This window comes from Struthio camelus, chromosome 2 (assembly GCF_040807025.1).
Source record: "Struthio camelus isolate bStrCam1 chromosome 2, bStrCam1.hap1, whole genome shotgun sequence".
Classification (NCBI taxonomy): Eukaryota; Metazoa; Chordata; class Aves; order Struthioniformes; family Struthionidae; genus Struthio; species Struthio camelus.
In genome coordinates, this window is record NC_090943.1 from 83086079 (window position 1) to 83100901 (window position 14823).

Below are 14823 nucleotides of genomic sequence, written 5' to 3' on the forward strand. Positions count from 1 at the left end.
GGCCCATCCACTGGCAAAAATTAATTAATAAATTTTACGTGAAATAGCTCTGTCTCAAATTGAATCATGGAAAACAAAATATGATATGAAATGCTTCATTCTGTTTTTGTACCTGTGTCCCAGCAGATATGGGAACTTGTACAGTTGTCCTGAACCTCACTAAAATCCATTCTTCCCTTTTTTGGAAACAACTTCACAATTTTCTTGGAATGTTGAAACCAGACTTTGAAAGATATGTCCTTTCAGACAGTCTCTTCTGAAATTGTTGGGGATTTATAATCCATGCTGCCATTTTAAACTCTGCTTGTTGGAAGCCACAATAAGTGCCTTACAGGCAACATAACGAGGTGGTGATTATTCCTAGCACCTCCTGCTAATTGAACCAAGGCTTTCAGCAGACAAGCAGTAGTTAAGCCCTATGTTGGGTGTGTTGCAATAGATAAAGACAGAAAAGAAAGTCTTGGCCTCTACACTAATAATTTTTTTTCAGGTAGCAGCTGCATTGTCTGTGTGTGTGTGTGTGTGTGTGTGTGTGTGTGTTTTTTTTTTTCTTTAAACCAGTGACAGGGGTATTGTTGATAGCAGCCATAACGTAGGATACCTATTCTTTTGGCTATTTCCTTCAGTTTACCAAGATTACTCATTCTGGTACAGACAATTCCCTCTGCACCTGAGTTAGTTCCACTATAAAATTTGTTCCACTGCTTTGGCTGGGCTACTGTGGCATGTAATCCAAGCTGTCTTGCTGCCAGTCCCTGTCACATGCAGATTAATGCAACAAGATGGTTCCACTGATTGCCTGTCAGCCAAGGAAAGTTTCTAGTCAGGGAGCGGAAAGCTCCCGATGGATAGGAAAGAATCAGCGTGAAACTATGTGTTTTAAGGAACTAATATTAATGAGCGTCCTTCTCATCCCAACACAGAAGCCCAAAATGGTGATTTGGCCAGAATCAGGGTCACAGAGGTCTTACAGCCCAAACTACCATCTTTGTAGCCATGGTCATTTACTGACCTGGTCCAAAAGTAAGCGTTTATTTTTCAATTAAAAGTAAACCAGAATTTGGTATGATGTCTTAGTTACTTGGTAACTAACCTTGAAAAGACAGGCAGCGGTATTCCCCAGCTCTGCCAATACTTCCATCGGGAAGTTCTGGCGGTTGTTCTGATGGTTGTTGTGAGGCCTTCTGCCCTTTGTTTCCCCGTCCATTAGAACAAAAAGAAAACTCCAAGGCTTTCAGCATCTGTGAAATCCTTCTCAGTCCTTTGACCTTGAAGGACTTCAGCCGTTGAATTGCAGCTCTTTTGCATCATCGCTTTCAAAATACTCTTTGACCTGTAGTTGTTGTAATAGGCTTCATGATCAACTACTTTGTTGACGGTTTACGGAAACAATTTTATCTCCAACCTGTGAGAGGATGGAAAATATGAAGATATCAGTTGCACACACCCAGCTTCAAACCAAAAACGATAATGGTCAGTCTAAGGCAAATTCTCCTTAAAATCTATTCCCAAACTGAATATGAAGTCCACATATGTCTCCTTTTCATCTGAAACAATCCATTGGTTATAATGACAACAGTGTAGTTCTGAGGACCATCTGACTATATTAAATGTTGGATATACTGTCCTTCTACTTATTGTAGGTCCTGGAAGTGATGGGATCATGGTAATCTGGAAAGACAACTTTGATTCCCTCTACAGTGAAGTGGCTGAGCTTGGCAGGTATGTTGTAATGTTAATCTATAAAGATAGAGGATTGCGTCAAAATAGGAACTTCTCGATCAAAAAATGAAATTTTCTAAGAAAAATTACTTATATGAGCCTAAAAAGCCAGAATTACATTGGGTTAAATAGAAATAAGGAAGCCAAAGATCTTACCAGCACTAGATGGCACTGCATAAACAGAACATATTTAGGCTGAAGTGGTATTATAGATTAAATTAAAGGATGTGTATTTTGTTAATGTTTTGAGAGTCTCCATAGTCTTTTTTTGAAGCGTGCCTTACCATGATTGATGCTGCTTCTGTAGTGAAGTCTTTTTCTATTGAGGGTATGACAATTCAAGCCAGAAAAGGTCCAAAATGTAAAATAAATTGTATAGACATTGTGTAGACCTTACACAAATTGTGTAATTGTGTAGACATACGTTTGTCCTGTTTAAAGATGGACCTTTGAAAGTTGAATGCTACTCTGACTTTGTGTTCTCTGCAAGTGTGATAAAAACAGATTTCTTTCAGGAGGTAATTATTTATCCAGACACATTTTGTGTAAGATGCATACACAAAAGTCTTGTTTAAGGCCAGAAAGTACTCTGTAAGAGTGCTTTATTAGAGATCTGAAATGAGGATATTTCTCTAGGTACAAGTGTGTCCTTAGCGCATCTCTCGACTAATTCCTTCCTTTCAATATTGTATTCCAGGGGCAGATTTTCTGTCGTTAAGAAGTGTGACCAGAAGGGAACCAAGCGAGCAGTAGCCACTAAGTTTGTGAATAAGAAGTTGATGAAACGAGACCAGGTTACCCATGAACTTGGAGTCATGCAGAATCTCCAGCATCCCCAGCTCATTGGCCTTCTCGACACCTTTGAGACCTCCACCAACTACATACTAGTATTAGAAATGTGTGTGGACTCTTAACTCAATCCATAAAGTGCAATGGAAGCATCTGACTTCCCAGGGCATTTGTAGTCGTTTGTGAATAAGCAACTAAGATTTCACAGAAGTTTGAAAACACCTAAATGAAATTGTAGAGTTATCTAATGCTGTTATTAAAAACACTAAGTTGAATGATTTATTAAGGAGGAAACAAGCTGGCGTACTAAACTAGTATGTAGGTGACAGTCTGAACTTCCAGAAATTATTTTGTATGAAGCGGTTGCACAAGTGAATGAGGAATGTTCTGATCTGGCTGTGGTAATTCCTAGAACCTGTGGCAGGACACAGCTGGTCTCTTGCATTATAATAGTCTTCTGTCTGATTTTTTTTTTTCCTTCTCCTTTGCCCTACACAAGCATAGTATATACATTTTCTCCTGCAGTTCTGTTGATGCAGCGTTTAAGTAGAGTACTGAAGCAGGTCTCCCTTCTCCAGTTAATCATGACAGTCAAGATTTCAGCCTAGTGACTAGTGGCATGGAATGCTTACACAGTCTAAGCGTACAGGACAGTAAATGTTCCAAACTGTGCAACTGTGCACCAAAAATAAATGCACCAAGATCACTTCTGTAATAATTTAGGAAACATCACACAAAGATACTTTTGCAGACCTCTGGTAGCAAGTAGATTAAAACTGCGAGTCTTCGTTATTTAAACTGGAAGAGGTTTACAGTGTTGCTAATAGGATTTCAGCTGAATAAACGCATTGTGTACAGAACAAGAGTTAGGTACTTGGGATATACTGAGGTTTGTTTCTTTAATTTTTAACTAAAGATAGAATGAAAAACATTGTAGTTCTGAATAGTTTTGTAGGCCTTTCATTCTGGCAGTAATACTGTATTTCTTCCTTTCCTTCTCTGCCTTCACCCATTTGCTCCCAGTTTGAAATTAGTTCTCCTTATTTTAGGTGCAGGTCAGCTGTAAATAATATAGAACTTTCTCACGAGCAGACAGAAAAACAGATGATCAAGGAACAATATCCAAACATCACAAACAGTGAAATAGTTGTAGTTAAGGGACACTTGGTTTGAACCTTTTTTTTTTTTAAATAACTTTGAAAACTGTATGTTTTTCTTTCAGTTCTGATATTGTATTAAAATATCACTCTTGTAATTCCAATAGGGCTGACCAGGGTCGCCTTCTAGACTATGTCGTGCGATGGGGAAACCTCACTGAAGGGAAGATCAGGCTCTACCTGGGAGAGATTCTGGAAGCTGTGCAGTATCTTCACAACTGCAGAATAGCACATTTGGACCTAAAGGTGAGGAGTGAACGGGCTTGCTAGCGGAGAGTGCCGTTCCGGGGAACTGGAATAAATTCCTCCCGCTTCTAGAAATGCAGCTGAGAGCATAGGTCTGCGAATTGCTTTGAGACTGCATGAAGGAATGTGGATGGCGCTGTTGGGCCACTGTTCTATCCCATGAATTTTACTTGGGCCACAAGGATTTGATGCCTTTTGGTAGAAAAGCCTGTATAAGGGAAAGATTCTGAAGTGAATTTGAATTAAAACCTATTCTTCACCCTTTTTTATTCTTTTTCCACCCCAGTTTGAATAATGAGGAATTTTAGCATTGAAAAGTCAGTTTGTAAGCAGAATGTCTTTAGCTGAAAGGTGTCAAAAAGAGACTGCATCTTCCTTCCACACACTCCTGTTTTCCAAGTAGAACCACTTTGATCTGTGTGTATCATGGAGAGCAAAAATTTAAAGTTTTCTGATGCTATAGGGAGCACACTAGCACTTTTTCTGGTCTTGGGGTACATGCAGGTGAACTACTTAAACTGTTTGTAGGTAAGTACAATTAGTAACTTAGGTAAGTGAAATAAATCATTCTTATTTTGCTAAGATCACAGCTACAGCAGCAATAGTTTCAGAATTAAAATCATGAAAACAGTACCACTTTCAGCTTACTAGTCCTAGGGCAGTTCTGTTGAATCCATGTGTGTCCATTTGGATCTTTCTGCCATAGTCTCATGGTAGTGCTTTAATTCCATCAGTACTGCATCAGTAGCTGCGTTATGCTAAAGAAACACTGAGTGAAGTTGTTGAGTTGTATTGAAAAAGTCATGAAAAGGCAGATAAGGTCTTCCAATCTAAACGCAGGTATTTGTTGTCTGTCTTTCATTAAAGCAAGTATATAGTAGGTGTTTTATTCACCCTCCATTTTTAATTGCTGTTCTTTAAGCTGCAAGCTCCCAAACAGAGCTTTCTGTGAAATTTTGCAGAGCTGTTACTGGGAACATCTGCAGTCTTATCTGGCAGAGCTGTATTTCCTGCAAAAATTATAAATGCCAGCAGCTAAAACACATTCATTGCATGCCAAAGTTGGCAAGGGACTGCCTGCCGTTTGGTCTGGGGGAAGGGTTGTTAGGACTGCCTAGGAGCTTTGCAGAGCTGGCCTTGGGTGGTAATCCTCGGAGCTGGTAGCTGTTTGTTACATTCTTGAGCTGGCAACGCTGGCTGGGAAACAGTAATACTGAAGCATTAAACACATGTTAGACTGTCTCGAAAGACGACATTTTAACGTTTTCTTTTATGTTTTCTAGCCTGAAAATATTTTGGTGGACCAGAGTTCCACTAAGCCAACAATAAAACTGGCTGACTTTGGAGACGCAGTCCAGCTCAATACCACATATTATATCCACCAGTTACTTGGAAACCCAGAGTTTGCAGCTCCTGAAATTATTCTCGGAAATCCTGTTTCCCTCACTTCAGATGTTTGGAGCATTGGTGTGCTCACATATGTCCTTCTTAGTGGCGTCTCTCCTTTCCTGGATGAAAGTGTAGAGGAAACTTGCCTGAATATTTGCCGCTTAGACTTTAGTTTCCCAGATGACTACTTCAAAGGAGTTAGCCAGAAGGCCAAAGATTTTGTATGCTTCCTACTTCAGGATGACCCAGCTAAGCGTCCCTCGGCTGCGCTGGCCCTCCAGGAGCAATGGCTGCAGCTGGGGAACAGCAAAAATGCTGACAGCATTGACATATCCAGACTGACTTCATTCATTGAGCGGCGAAAACACCAGAATGATGTTCGACCCATCCGTAGCATTAAAAACTTCTTACAGAGCAGGCTCTTGCCAAGAGTTTGACCTTGCCTGAAGTTCTCTCTCATTCTCTTTCACCTGCCAAACAAGACTGGAGATAGACTCCTCCTGCCAATCAGACTGGAGATAGACTCCTCCTGCCAATCAGCTGTTGACTTGAATTTTGAGGAAAGCAACCCCGGAGCCAACCAGCTGCTAGCGAATGTTCGTGTGCAAATGCATTGCAAGGAGACCTGTGCGTGGCCGCGCGTGGGACTGGCAATGCAGACTTCACTGGGGTGGAGGACGATGGCACTGTACTCTGTAAAAGGCAGTCACAAGCGATACAGTAACAGTATTTTATTCAGGTTTCTGCAAAAAAAAATAGTTTTTTTAATAAACAAGAGTTGAATTTTGCAAGTGAACTTAACTACCGTTTTCAAGATTTATTCAAGGAAGAAATGCCTATGTTCAAAGCACTGGTATTAACAGCTGAAATCATGCCTGGAGAAGACTCACCAAGATGGTGCCCATTGATACGGCCTCCATTTATAACATCTGGTTTTCACTTGGTCCTAGAGCTTTCCAGTTGCCTCGCCTGTATGTATCTTACGTAGCAGTGCACTGAGATCAGACTCTGCTTTTAAGTGCATCCAACCTCAAAGTTTTTGCATACAAATAGAATGAATTGTTTTGCTCTGATAAAATGTAGGCCTTACTTGTATATAGACTGTTACCTGCCTTCGGTCTGTAATTTTTTTTTTTTCCTCCTCGTTATCCTTTTTTCCCCCCCCTCCTTCCTAAATGGTGGTATACCACTGTGCGGGTCTTCAGTTTGGGTCAGGACTCGCTGTCCCTTCCGAAAAGGACTTCAGGTTGGTGCCCAGCTTGCTAACCTGATTGCTGAGCAGTATGCAGCCAGGATGAAATACTGTAAATGCACTCATTTGGGATTTTCTTTTATTTCATATCATGTGCAATGTTGTGGCTTTAACATTTTATGCAACTATTTATGAGGACCTCTGTTGTAACTGTAATAAATATATAGAAAAAGCACATACTTAGTACGGCGAGCTTTATGGTTTTGTTTGCGTGTTTGGGGTTTCTGGGTGGGCAAGGGAGGGTGTGTTGTATCACACTGTCACATTAGTTTAAGATGAGGGTTAGCATAGGATTTAGTGAAGACTAGTCAGTTTTAAGGATTGTTTAAAAAGAAGAAGAGAGAGATTCGTATCCCAAATCTCAAACTGGTTAAGAAATAGGGTGACACTTTTTAAAATTTATTATTATATTCAAAATGCCAAAGTATGACTTTCCCAAAATCAGTCTCAATATTTACTACTTTTTAGAATTTTCAGATCTGTGTTTACTTCTTTCTGTGAAATGAACAAATGAATTTTGTGCTCTTTGGTGAAGAAATACATTCAAAAAGTAGTGGTCAGGTGATGAGAATCTGGCACGTAATGTAATTGTCTTAGTAACTGTTTTTAAGGTTGAAGTAATATTAACGTGAGCTATTTAAAAAGACAGAGATGGTTTTCTGTGCGTCACTGAGTTCATATGGGTGTGTTGTCATCTATGTTTGTGTGAAATGCCATGTTTGAAGAAACCAAGCCAACATCCCACACTAGTTAGATATCTGGGTCTTAAGCCATAACCTAGCTTGGGTTAGTTTTGAGCTTTGCAGCTTCCACTGTATTCTATTTATTCCTTTTTTGTTTTTTTGGTTTTTTTGTAAAGTTGTACAGAAACTTTTTAAAAGAAAACAACTGACTTCAAAACTGGATGTGTATTCCTACCAACCTCATATCGTTATGTTTGTGTATTATTTTCCCTTATTGTTTCAGTTAAATTTTTGCTTTATTTTGCATGTATATTTCTTTGTACAGTGACGTTACATGTTTACACAGTACGATGTGATGTAAATATTTTATTTTGCCATCAGTTATTTTGAAAAAAATTAAACATATTTGACATATTTGTCTGATCTCTTGCTTTAAGGTGTTTGAAAGGCTAGGTTTACTTATATTTTAACTGGGCTCTGTACTTTAAAAAGCTAAACTGTTTTATTGCCATAAAATTCAATTTAAATTGCAATGATGTATCTTTCTTTCATGCCTTATGAAATAATATTTGCCTTTTGCTCTAAATGTTGAGTGCTTTGTAGTGTCCCGGTTGTTTTTGCATAAAACGTGTGAATCTCTAACTGTGGAAATTCATTACAGTTCTCTTTAGTAAATTTTGATTTTTCAGCAGTCTTTACCAGATGTTCCCCGTAAAAGACAAAAACTTGTATTTCAGTTTAACATTGATTGGGGTACGTGTTTCCCACATCTTGATAATGAATCTGGAACGCCCAAGAAGAAAAGTCTCTCTCGCATCATAAAGACTTTGTTTTTTACTTATTCCTGTAAGGGACAAGGCAGAAAGGTTTTCATTTCATTCATTTAGCTCACTCCCTTATGTGCTATCATTGGCGCATTTGCAATTCAAAATGAAATTAAAGGTCAGGGGACAATACAGAGTTTACATTTGTCCCTGCATTGTATACATGACTTCTTATTTCCCCGCTGTTATGTACCTGCCACTGATAAAACTGCCTCTTTTATCCCTCACAATTTACTGTGGATCACTGTGAGAGGGGCTGTTCAGTAACAATCTGCTGCCAGAGGTGAACAGTTGGAAGCTTCTTCCATGACTGGGAAAGAGATGACAGTTTGTTCTTAGAACAATTTGTGTCTTTGAGTTTCCTGAAATACTTCTTTCTTGCCTGAAAATAACCTAAACTGGGGAGGGGAGAAGTTACCCAGATGGCATATAGGGAGATAATACACTTACATTGTTTTCAGTAGCAGAGACTCATTCCCCTCAGTTGGGATTTTGAAACTCCTGTTTGAGCAAGAACGCGCTGTTCCTAGCCCAGTTTCACGAGGCCCATTGCTGGGAAAAACTAGGATCTTTTAGCAGAGTGGGGGTTTTCACCAAAACCTGCTCTTTGGTCCTATAACTTTCAGCCAAAACACTCTTCAACTTGTTTTTTTCAAATGCTCTCAAGAGATGGATCTACCTATAGAGCCCTTTTATTTTGCCAAATAACACAGATGGGTCTAGCAAATGTCAGAAAGCTCGCTTGTGCGCAGTTCTCATTGACAGTCCTGCACACACTGCAGCAGTGCTGCAGGCTGACGGAGAGGAGGGTGGAAACCAAATGCATGGGTGAGAAGAGCAGATATGGGGCTTCTGATGCAGGAATGCTGTAGACCATGGGGAACAGTAGTGGATACAGAACCTGAAAGGGGAAGGAAAAACAAAACAAAAAGGGAGGTTCAAGAGAAGGAAGTATCCAAATAGCTCTACTCAGTCATCTGTTGTTGGTAGTTTAGGAAGAAGAGAGGAGGTTGCCAGCACTTCTCTACTTTAAAGTTAGCACGTATACAGACCAAGAGAGGTTGGGAGGGCAGGAGTTCTCCAAAGCACTTTCGATGTACATAGCTTAACTTGAAAGCCATTGTGCAACTGGTAAGAACATAGATTTGCTAGACAGTATTTCCATGGTCAGGGAAGCAACCTACATTGTCTTACCAATGGGCATAGGCAGGTACTTTAAGAAACTCTCATCCAATGTCTTGCTGCTCACCTCTTCTGTGTTTAGCAGAGAAGGTAACACACTAACTCAGGCTTCTGAGGTTGTCCCCATAAATAATCTGTAGCTGTGATCTCCTTTAAGGGGTCAGGTGTGACCTGAAGAGGCTCCTAACAGTTTGAGTTATACTTGAGAGCCTTGACAACAGCAGCATGCCTTTGAGTCATACCTGCCAGGGCTCCGGAGGAGTACGTTTGGGGATCCTCATTTTCTCTTAAGTGACTATGGAAACTGCTTATGAAAACCATCCTCGTTCTCAGATGGGAATACTAACGTGTCAGTGAATGGAAGAATAATTAATCGGTTGTTTCTCCAACTCTAAAGGCGGCATGTTCAGGCCAGGACATGACAGAGATCCTCCAGAATCGCTTAGCAAAAGCATTTGGCTTCCTGCAAAGTAGATTTTGGTGCCTATGCAAGCCTTGTCAGTAGTATCAAACACCTGAAAATATAAAGGGTTATTCTTTGCATATAACGTACTGCATGATGTTGCCAGGAAACATTAAAACCCCACTGCTGAGGTGGTAAGTGTAAGACTTCCGTCAAACAGAGGAGCTGATGAGTGAGAAATGAATGTAACCAAGGGCAAAACCAATGGCTGACTAGAGCTTAAACCCCATTTTTCCCAACATCTTAACAAATGAAGACAGGCGTATAATTAACCAGTGTTTGTGGGTGGTGAAATGTATGGGTAGTTGGTATTTGGGGAGGTATTTGGACAGCCACTAGTTGCTACAAAGAATGTATTTGTGTGTTTTATGGATTCCCCTGGGATTTTGGCCAGCGTGTGCTCAGGATCAGTGCAAGGCGTGTCACTGTCTCTGCTCCAGGCCAGAAGATGAGCTAAGCTTTACACACCCTGTCTGTGTGTGTATAGACTCGGCGTGGGGGTGGTATTAACTTACCCACTGTAAGGATTCAGTTGCGTGTGGAGGTAGGTACAACCCAGTAAGACTGAGTTTCTGTATTTGTATAAACCAGCTCTGTATTTGCCAGAACCCCTGCTTTATCCTCATGGCAAGCATTTGACATTTTTGCTGGAATTGGATCTCACTGGCGATTACAGTAGGCAGTGACTGATGAATCAGACGTTCTACAGAGGTGGAGGTTGTACTTTCAGTACATTTTGCACATTCACATCTGCCCAAGCAGCCAAGGTGGGAGCCTTTTTCTGCATGCGCTGTAACACAAGAAGAGCCCGATGATCTATCATCGTTACAAGGGAGCTGATGCCCAGCGTTCTTTCTCCTCCCGGGCGAGCAGAGTCATATGTCAACTACCCCAGGCTTCACACGCCTGGCAGCCATTTCAGCATTTCCCAAGGAAATTAAGCCCAGTGGCCCTCCATGCCAGGCCATAACACTGAGCATCAACCCAAGAATGAGATCTCCCATTTTGACCCTTTTGTGCACCAAGACCTGCCACTGAAACCAGGAGCCTGTTGTGTGAGAACAGAATATGCTGCTCCCTTGCTGCTTTTTGTCCTCAGAATAGAAATGCTTCTCATCTTCCCTGATGGACTTCCCTTCTCCTTACCAAAAGAGCTGGGGGAGAGGCGGTGCTGGACTTGCTGAGAACAGTCCAATCCCTTTCTGTTTCCCGAGGAACTCCAGGAGAGCCAGCACCAAGCCTGCTAATAATGATTTAATCAGCTGATCTGACCTTTCCACTAAAAGAAGCCATTATGAACCTTAGTATTAGAGAAGAACACCACACTTCCAGTTTTCCGCACTGGTTATAGATGAAAATGATGCAACATGTTAGAGAGACATCTGAGGTTTAAAAGGTGAGCTCTTTGAGCTATCTTCAGGAAAGGTGATATTCACTGTTTTCATCATCCAATTATGCAGACCGATAATCTGAAAGTTACTTTTTTAATGAATTGTGTTCTAATAGACATCCTTCTCTTGACGGCTGGAAAGAATTTTTATCATTGCTGTCTAAAGAAATGGGTTCCTCGAGCCACTTGGGACTGAATCAATTGTGGTGGTTAAGGCTTCATACTCAATCATTATATCTGTAATAACGTATTGGTCCTTATTGCTCCAAATGTCTGAGTTTCTCAAGGAAAGTGTCTTCCGTTCAACAAACAAACAAACCCCAGTATCTTGACCTCCGAAAAGGGTGAAACCTTAACATCGAAGCAACACTTTACCTCTGCAAACTAAATTTTCAGCCCTCCCCAAGGCTTCCTGACCAAATAATGTTTCCATATTTTATGGAAGAAAAGGCCATTGAGGGTTATTTAAGGCATCTATTTATTGGTTTGGAATAAACCCTAAAATCGATGACATCCTGTGGGTTATGCAGTTTAGCTCCATACTGTGCAAAGAATCGCCTTTTGTTTTGGAAAAATGCAATGAGCAGTTCACCTCTTCTGCTTTTGTGTGCCACTTGTGACTTTAGTCTTCTACCTTATTTTCTCTTAGTCTTCTTTTTATCAAGCTAGAGGGTCCTGGTCTATTTATTGCTCATGAGGAAAGCATTCATCATCTTAATTGCCTTTCTCTGAACCTTTTCTAATTCCCAGTTGTATATTTTCTGTGACAGGGGAGAGCAAAGCACCACACAATATCCACGATACAAGCGTATCATGAGTTACAAAGCTGCAAAATTGCACTTTGTTCTCTCCTCCTTTCCTAAAAATTCTTAAAGTTCAAATCTGCCTTGACTTCTTTTTGGTGGATACTTCCTAAAATATTAAACCGAGATTTTGTTCCCAATTTGAGTGGCAATGGTCAGTTTAGAGCCCATGATCATATGTGTAAAGCTTGGCTCTCCCCCTCAGTCCCTCCCCTCCCCCCATTAGCATCATTTTTGACTTGCTGAATTTCATCAGCCGCTTTAGTGCCCAGGCTAAGCTAAGGCATTATCATTGCTTTAAGGAGATTGTTCTGACACAACTGAGCGTGGAGAACTGTTGCATTAAACAAATAGGAGCTGGCTACTGTTAGTCTTCATTTCATTACTTGAGCATTCAAGTAATTGCTCTAGGTTCCCTAACTTTTTCAAGAACGCCTTTCGTAGGAATATGTCCTGGCAAGAGAGAGTTTTCTTGCCATTTCCTGAAGCCATGGAACTCATTTCCTGTCATCCCTCAGGGGCAGGAAACTGTAATCCACCTGGGATTTGATTAAACTAAAACTCTTCACTTTCAAGTTCAAGTTCAAACATTGATTTTTGGTTAGAATCATGCCCCTCACTTTGACAAGAGGACTTACTGGGGTATCAAGTAGGAGACCTGTTTCCACACTTGAATCTGGCATCAGAAGGATCTCCAAAGATTACTTGCAGAAATTTCACATTAAGCTTCCTGCAATCTCCCCTGACAATAGTCAGCACTGAGAAGTCACTTGGCACACCCTGAACTCAGTGCCAAGGGCTTAATATCCCCGGGGTTACTTCTAAATATTGAGAAGCGCTGGCAGCAGCTGGAAGTTTGTCCTGTTGTGCCAGTGGGAATCTGCCTAATCACTTTTGGTCATACAGCCACCTACATCACGTATCTTGCTTGTTTTGTACAAGCAAGGATGTGTATCAGTGAAGACCGTATGCTCCCTTGAGATGGATGGTTCTTCAAGCTATCAGACTTTCCCTTCAGTGATGCCAAGATCCTCTGAGTATTTGCAGAATGAGGTCATTTAATTTGCCATCTCTAGTCTGGTAGTGAGAGAGTACTTCCTTCTTTGGCGATGGAGCTTTCTTCTGTGCCTTGGAGGGTTTGGGACTCTTAGTTTGCCAAGAAAAGCATGCAAAGCTGGGCATACATGCTCGTCCCAGATACAGGAATTTATATCTCCATTGTTCTATTCTGTTTTTGTTGCTCTTGCTGGGAACGTTAGAGCCTAGTGGACAGTCTTAGCTGCTTACGCTGGTGGGACAAGAATGTCATAATCATGAGGTCTTAAGAACAGTCGTTCAGGATGGGGTCGCCTGAGATAACTTGATCACCACCAAAAAGTGCCTGATCACTACTCTTGGAGTCTGATGGAGTCCTAAGCTCTTTTCTTCCAAGGATCTTTCACAAAGTGAAAAACCTGCGAGTTGAATGGTTCTCACGTCTGAAGTAGCCTAGTCTTTATTTGCAGTAGAAAGGTTTTGGATTAAGTACTAAATTTCCTAAGTGGACCTGATTTTTTGCTTAATGTTTAGCCATTCATTCCCTTTTCAAGACCTCCGTCTGCCTACTAACCTATTACTTTTTTAAACAGAAGTATGGTATTCTCTCTTTGTTAAAGTACAGATGGCTGTAATAACGGTCTTCCTCTCTACTAGGGAAGTCTGTTTTCCCTCATCCTAACCTCTAGGGATTTTTTAGGTATGAAAATCCTAATTGAATTCCTATCGCAAGTGTAGTTCTTTAATGGGACGGATGCCATTGGCAGCAACATGGATGAGGCAATTGTTGGAGTTCATAACAGCTTCATCTTTTGACAAAACTGTTTTCTTCCAGGAGGATGAGGGTGATTCAGGTCTGATAACTGTTCCTTCTAATGGTGTTTTCTTCCAGGTAATCTTTCATTTTGAAAAGAGCTTATGGTGGCTCTGGAGCTATGCATTGATTCTGTCAAGAGTCAAGAAACTAGTTTGTCTTTTCCCCCCTCGCACACACATTTCTGCGATCAAGGAGAGCCACTGTCTTTGCTGAGAGCATTCTCCACTGCAGCTCAGGCAACTGTGAGGAAAAATGTCCCTGTCCTTGTGATTTGCAAAGTCACTGTTTGTGAGTTGCATTTGCACATAGCCACTACACTGTTACTCAGTTTCCACGTATGAGGCTTCTGCTATTGCTCAGTAAAAGACTGAGATACACGAGCAGTCCCTCTGTGAATGCGGATGGTATTGCCTAGATTTATCACCCAGTGGGAGGCATGTATGCAAGCACTCCAAGGAGAAGGAACATTTGATTGTCACTCAGTGAAACTCTTCAAAACATGTTCTCCCCATGCACATGTACTATATGTTGAACTACCTTGCTTTTGAAGGATCATCACATATGAGGAAATGAAGGATATAATGTCTGTGCTGCTAAATTACATTGGCACATGTGGATGGCACTGTGCAGTAAGAGAGGGTGGCAGTTGCAGGGGAGTGTGCACATACTGCAGCAGCAAAAAAGGTGTATGCATGTATGTCAACAAAGTGTGTAGATTCCTTCAAGGTATGTTGGCTGCACACGCAGTTCCTGGTAATTTTTTTCTGAATTCAGAGCTCGTGAACTAATGTCATGGATAAAATGTTGATTGCCCTTCCTTTGCTTTCCCTGTAAATAGAAATATAATGGCAGTGAAAAGAGACAGAGGAAATTATTTTTGTGAGCAATGAAAGGAAGTTAGTTTTCCTAGGGCTTTGCTTCAATCTTGGATTATACGGTAGTTAATGAGAAGGAAGTTCTAATTGAAGTTTCTCCTAAATCCAAGTTACTCATATTGTCTCTGTCCTGAGCAGCTCACTGGCATCAGAGGGGAGTTGGGGTTACCTGCACTTTCTTCTGCAGAGCATTCAG

The 14823-nt window shown here is 40.9% G+C and overlaps 1 protein-coding gene across 3 annotated transcripts in view; it reads left to right on the forward strand.

Moving 5' to 3' along the window:
- The window catches only part of TRIO (trio Rho guanine nucleotide exchange factor), a 263242-nt gene extending 255313 nt beyond the window's left edge, over positions 1–7929 (forward strand). For all 3 annotated transcript variants that reach the window (XM_068931428.1, XM_068931431.1, XM_068931429.1), the window contains 4 exons: positions 1644–1722; positions 2420–2620; positions 3776–3914; positions 5198–7929. In XM_068931428.1, coding sequence (XP_068787529.1) covers positions 1644–1722; positions 2420–2620; positions 3776–3914; positions 5198–5740 — 962 coding nt within the window. In that variant the 3' untranslated portion in view covers positions 5741–7929. The remainder of the gene's footprint in view (positions 1–1643; positions 1723–2419; positions 2621–3775; positions 3915–5197) is intronic.
- Positions 7930–14823: the final 6894 nt, after the last annotated feature.